Source organism: Python bivittatus, unplaced genomic scaffold (genome assembly GCF_059951505.1).
Source record: "Python bivittatus isolate LINGU-HERP-01145 unplaced genomic scaffold, Pbiv_v1 ctg000470_np1212, whole genome shotgun sequence".
Lineage (NCBI taxonomy): Eukaryota > Metazoa > Chordata > Lepidosauria > Squamata > Pythonidae > Python > Python bivittatus.
In genome coordinates, this window is record NW_028277065.1 from 1,648,129 (window position 1) to 1,654,017 (window position 5,889).

Sequence of the window (5,889 nt, forward strand, 5' to 3'; positions counted from 1 at the left end):
GATAGAAACATGACAAAATGTAAAAGTTGTACATCGTGGTCATCAGAAAATCCCATCAGAAGAAACTCCAGCATAGTGGATTGGTTGGCCATTCCAGCTCTTTCGATCATTCTGTACAAAAACAGATTAAGATTGGCGATTTGTAGAGGAAACAAATGGAATTACTCTTATAAATTTAGTAACAGAACATAGTTAAATACCATTGTCAAAATGAGTTACTTGAAAAGTTAAATGGATAAAATTAGTCAAATTGGGAGGAAACATGCTTATTCATTCCCTATACATGGGCACTTTTTTTACTATAATTCAAAATTCAGTAATACTGAATTTTGCAGAAACCCTCAGTTTCTCCCTAAAAATTCTAAAGAAAATAAATACATTCCACAATATCAGGATGTGGGCGAAGGGCAACACTGATTGAAGGGGGTGTGGAACCAAATACAGTATCTATGTAAAAGATTTAAAATGATCCACTGTTCAAATTATGTTAAAAGTTTTTTAAAAGTATTATTTGACATCAGTTTGCCTGTACAAAAAAGTAAAGGATGTGTGTGTGTGTGTGTGTGTTTATGTGTGTGTATGTACAATTACAATTATGAAGTAGCTGAAGAAAAAAAAAAAAACAAAATACAGAATTTCCATGTTAATCAGAACATCCCATCAGAAAGAACTCAATTGTGGTGAATTGGTTGGTTATTATGTATCTTTGCATCATTGTGGACAAAAAATAATGGTTATATACTATAAAACATAGTTACTGAAGGAAACATATAGAGAGAGGTATTATTATCCCTAGCCAGATTCAACGCCCTTTCAACAGCTATCACTGAAGGCAGATATCGAAATATTCCCCTCAATCAAAAACTATGCCCATGTATCTTCCTGGGGGTTAGCAAAAGGTCAACGAAATCAGCTCAACCACCAGGACTTGTGAACAGTTCACACAATGAACATGCTAATCACCCCCAGCAGCCACTTGTTAACTCAAGAGAAGAAAAAACCCTGCCTAACCCCCTTGAAGATACACACATGTTCTGACACCAAAACAAGCAGCCACTCGTTAACCCAAACCCCCCACCCCCCAACCCCCTAACCCCCAATCCCCCCTTCAGATCTCTATAAATACCCACAAAAGGGTCACATCATCCTGGGCACAGAGAGAACTACTCCTGTCTGTGCTCCTGCACTCTGAAGATGCCGGTCACAGATGCTGGCGAAACGTTAGGAAACAAAACTTCCAGAACACAGCCACACAGCCCGGAAGACCCACACCAGCCTTAACAAGGAACTGTTCTTTCACAGAATATTTTCTATTAATTCACCAAATCCAATGAATAATTTCCTTCCTTTCTTCTCTGTCTCTCTATCTCTAATCTCTCTCTCTCTCTCTCTCTCTCTTTCCACAAGAGTAAATAATGTATGTTTCTGTGTATTCCAATTTGCTAACATCCTTTGGACTTAATTCAAATTAACTGTTACAGAATTGTTAGCTGATGTTGGGGATGGATAGACAGACAGACAGACAGATCTATACATACACACACACACCATCACAGGGTTACAGATACTCTTAGCTTTAGATATGTATATATTCTGTAAAACCTTGCCCCAAATATCAAGCTCATTGAGTTCAGTGTGAGGACTACTAGACAGTTGAGGACAGTTTGCAGTTCATAATTACTTATATCAGCTTTGTATCAAATTAGTGATTATTAAGTAATATTTCTAATATACTAAAATCTTTTTGATTTGTGATGTTAATTTCCACACAGCTGCTTGAATGTCCTTGTTCCGGAGGCTATAAATAATGGGATACAGAATGGGAGGCAAAACTATATATGAAACAGCAGAGAGTAAGTCTAGAGTAGGAAAGGAAAGAGATTGTGGCCTCATGTATGAAAACAAAGAGTCTTCTTCTTTGACTGAGAAGAAGACTCTACTGATCACTTTAAATATAGACACTCTGTTGTCTATAGAAGACAACAACAACTGTTGTTGAAGAAAGATTTGCTTTCCAGAAAGAAATTATGTTGTCTAAGTTTTATCTTATAATTTCAAGGAATTTCTCCTTTGGGATCACCACAATTACCATGTTAATAAATAAAGATTAATTCTGCTTTTTTTTCTTCTGTAACGGAAGACCTGCCATTAACTCGTAATATATAGCAGATGGCTTTAATGTCTCATTTAGCCCCCTTTTTTTTTTCCACAGAACTTGTCCTGAGATTGTGAAGCTGACCACTCAAGTGATCACCCAGAGGAGAACATTTCTCTTTTATAGGATCACTTAAAGAAGCCTGCTGCCAATTCTCCAATCAGCAGGAGGACCTGAGGTGATGGTGCCCCCTTTCCTCTATGGGTCTAATAAATATACAGTACTGTGCAAAAGTTTTACTTGGTGTGACCACCCTTTGCCTTCAAAACAGCATCAATTCTTACACTTGCACACTTTATACACTTGCACAAAGCCAGGGATCTTGTAGGATTAGAGTCAGGTGTACGATTAAGCAATTATACCAAGCAGGTGCTAATGATCATCAATTTCATTTGTAGGTTGAAACACAGTCATTAAGGTTCTAATTTATCATGTCCTCATATAGCCACAAGAATCATTAGTGGATTTCTAATGGGACATAAGAGCTCTCATGGGACAGAGATTTCAGCATGGAATTCAAAACTTTTGGTAACCTAGAGACCATCTAGAAGAACTTTTTGAGGAACATTTTACATTTGCTCCAGAGTGTCCCTGTTGCACTTTTAACCTCTATCTGATTTGACCTGAAGTTCTTAAAATATTTCAAGAAATGTGATAATCTCCCATTGGAACATCTTGTTCTATCTTACAGTTGGCATTATTGTGGGGAATTATGCTGTTTGATATTCTGTAGCAATATTTTGCCTTCACTGGAGAATCTTAAGCTTTGGGCCAAGGAAAAAGATCCACGACTGGCTCTTTCAGCAGGATGCCAGGCCAGTTGCTCACTTAATTCATTTTTTTTCCCCTTAGAGTATGATGATAGAGGAAAGATAGTTAGCAGATGATCATCAGTCCTTTTCTTGTTTCCTAATTTAGACTTTCAATTCAGCATGAGAGTTATGATCAATCTCCAGGGAGTGATTCCTTGAAGCATAGTAGAAAACTAGTGTGACATAAGTGTTCTTTCTTTCAGTCCTTCTTAGCAGGGAGTTAGAATGTATAAAATGATGGAAAAGCACAGGTGGATTTGTACGGTCACCTTTCAAGCATATTTCAAGAAAGCAACAAAAATACCAGTAAGTAGAACATTTAAGTAAAGACCACAATTCCTATCTGTTCAGGATTTTAACTATCAAATAACAATATTGCTTACAGGAAGACTGCACTCTATACTGCTGTACAAATCTCCTTTTTGACTAAACATGATTTTTATCTAGGATGATATTATACTGCTATTTTCACAGATCTACCAATCAGTTTTAATACCTGATGTAGCATCCAAGTAAAGAAGTTCTTCATCCCTGTTAAGATAGAGAGATAGAGAGATATGAATGAATAAAACAATGAATTAATGAATTGATCATCTTGAGTGTACATGTTTTTTTTTTCAAGCATTACCCTGCATTATATCTGATGCTAAGAGGAATTAGCTGAGATTAGAACTGATTTCTTAAGAAAAGTATGTCAGCTACATCAAAACTCATGATGTCATAGTACTAAAAAAGAGCTCTTTCTAAGTATAGAAAAGTACTTCCATTGATTATTTTTTACAATTTTTTTTTTTTTAGAAAATTGACTCAGTAAACAGATGATAATTCTCTGATTTTAGCATCATATACTATAGTGGGCTCCATGTGTACAATACACTCCATAGTGTACAATAATACTCAATAAAGGTGTTCATGAATGTTTGTATCTGTGCAGCACAGGATGAAAATCCTATATCGAGTTTAACTTAAGAAAACTTATACTTTAATAGAAACCTGTAGCATTAAGAGCTCCTAATCTCTCATCCCCCAAATGTAGCTGTAAATGTTTCCTGTAAATATATTACATAATTAAGCATTATTTAGTTCCTTATTCATTGTAAGAAAGGTGAAAATACTTAGAGAAAAGTAATGCTCCGTAAAAGTCACATGTATTCATTTTCTATCATGCTTGCAGTTTCTTAAAAAAAATAAAAATAAAAACCTACATTATTCATGTACCTGGGGAAAAAGGGAAGGAAGTGACAGAAAGAGAAATAGATATACATTTTACTGTTTATACTTAGTACATTCACCACTAGTAAAAAAAAATAAAAAATCTTACAAACAAGCCAAAACATATCAAAGTTTTCTGTAGCTTCCATTTATTTTGTTTTTTCCATTATTATGATCTGCTTCTGTAAAATGTCTCTTTTTGTCATTGTAATCTATTCTGATAAAGTGGATTTGATATGCTTTGTCATATATAATGTAGAAAGGGCAAAAATATTGGGTACATATTTTTTTAAGTTTGAGGTACCCTTTTGCAATTTTATGAATGGGAAACCCTGATACTGAATATATTTCAAACCCTGTGATAATTTAATTTAATAGTATGCATATATCATTATTACTAAGAAGAACTCTGTACCCATATTTCTTTCCTCTATTAATTGCCTATAATCATCTCTCTCTGCCTAGAAGGAGTCAGAGAAACTCAATGGCCAACCAATCCACTGTGACAGAATTCCTTCTGATGGGATTTTCTGATGAACGTGATATGCAAATTCTGTATTTTGTGGTGTTTCTTGCCATTTACTTAATAGCCTTAATTGGAAATCTCCTTCTTGTTGCTGCTGTGATCCTAAATCATCACCTTCATGCTCCCATGTATTTCTTTTTGGCCAATTTGTCATTCTCTGATGTTTGCTTCATCTCGACTATGTTTCCTAAAGCCATGGCCACATCTTTGACAAACAACAAAGTGATCTCCTATGTTGGATGTGCTGCTCAGGTCTTCTCAGTTTTGACCTTTGCAGGTTTTGAGCTTGCCTTGCTCACCATCATGGCTTATGACCGCTACATGGCCATCTGCCATCCCCTGCGATACAGTCTCATCCTGAACTGGAATGCTTGTATGGAAATGGTAGCTGCTTCCTGGCTTACTTGTATGATGCATGCATTGCTACAAACTGTAATCGTATTACAATGGAAATTCTGCAGGTCATATAGGATTCAGCAATTTTTCTGTGATATCCCTCACTTACAGAAGATTTCATGTACTGATACCAGAATTACTCAAATACTGATTTTGGTTGTAGGGATTATTGCAGACTCATTTTGTAGTGGGTTCATTTTTGTTTCCTATGGCTACATCTTCTCTGCTGTGCTAAAAATCCCTTCAGTTCAAGGCAGATATAAAGTTTTCTCAACGTGTACTCTCCACATGATGGTTTTTTCTTTATTTTTGAGCTCTGCTATGTTTGCCCATATGAGGCCCCAAAGTCTTTCCTCCCATATTTTGGACTTACTCTCTGCTGTTCTCTACACAGTTTTGCCCCCATTATTCAATCCCCTCATTTATAGCTTCCGGAACAAGGACATCCAAAAGGCTGTGTGGAGAATGCTAAAAAAATAAAAGTACAAGTCATATCTATGCAGGGCTTTTTTTCCCCCTGTATATATTTATAAGTTTTATTCTGATAACATACAACTCTGCCATGCAAACTCTTCATATGAAAGCAATCAATATTTAAGTGGGTCCTCCTAATGCTTCTAAATGTTAATTACTATCTAAATGATGGAAGGGGCACTTAAAGATTTGGCATAGAATTTAGTTTAAAATGGTTTGGGAAAGAGGAATTAAACTTAAATATGTTGAATTAATGTTGAATTCAATATTGAAAGTTTGGAATTTATCAAGAAATGAACTTTGAATTTATTATA

General features: G+C 35.5%; 1 protein-coding gene across 1 annotated transcript; it reads left to right on the top strand.

The window, feature by feature from the left end:
• Positions 1 to 4,663: 4,663 nt before the first annotated feature.
• On the top strand, positions 4,664 to 5,581 carry LOC148215566 (olfactory receptor 14A16-like). Its single transcript, XM_088143057.1, has one exon. It carries the CDS (start codon positions 4,664 to 4,666, stop codon positions 5,579 to 5,581), a length of 918 nt encoding a protein of 305 aa, XP_087999183.1.
• Positions 5,582 to 5,889: the final 308 nt, after the last annotated feature.

What these genes read in the sequence shown, in the direction of transcription:
- LOC148215566 (XM_088143057.1), top strand. Translation starts at nt 4,664, where the DNA reads ATGGCCAACCAATCCACTGTGACAGAATTCCTTCTGATGGGATTTTCT.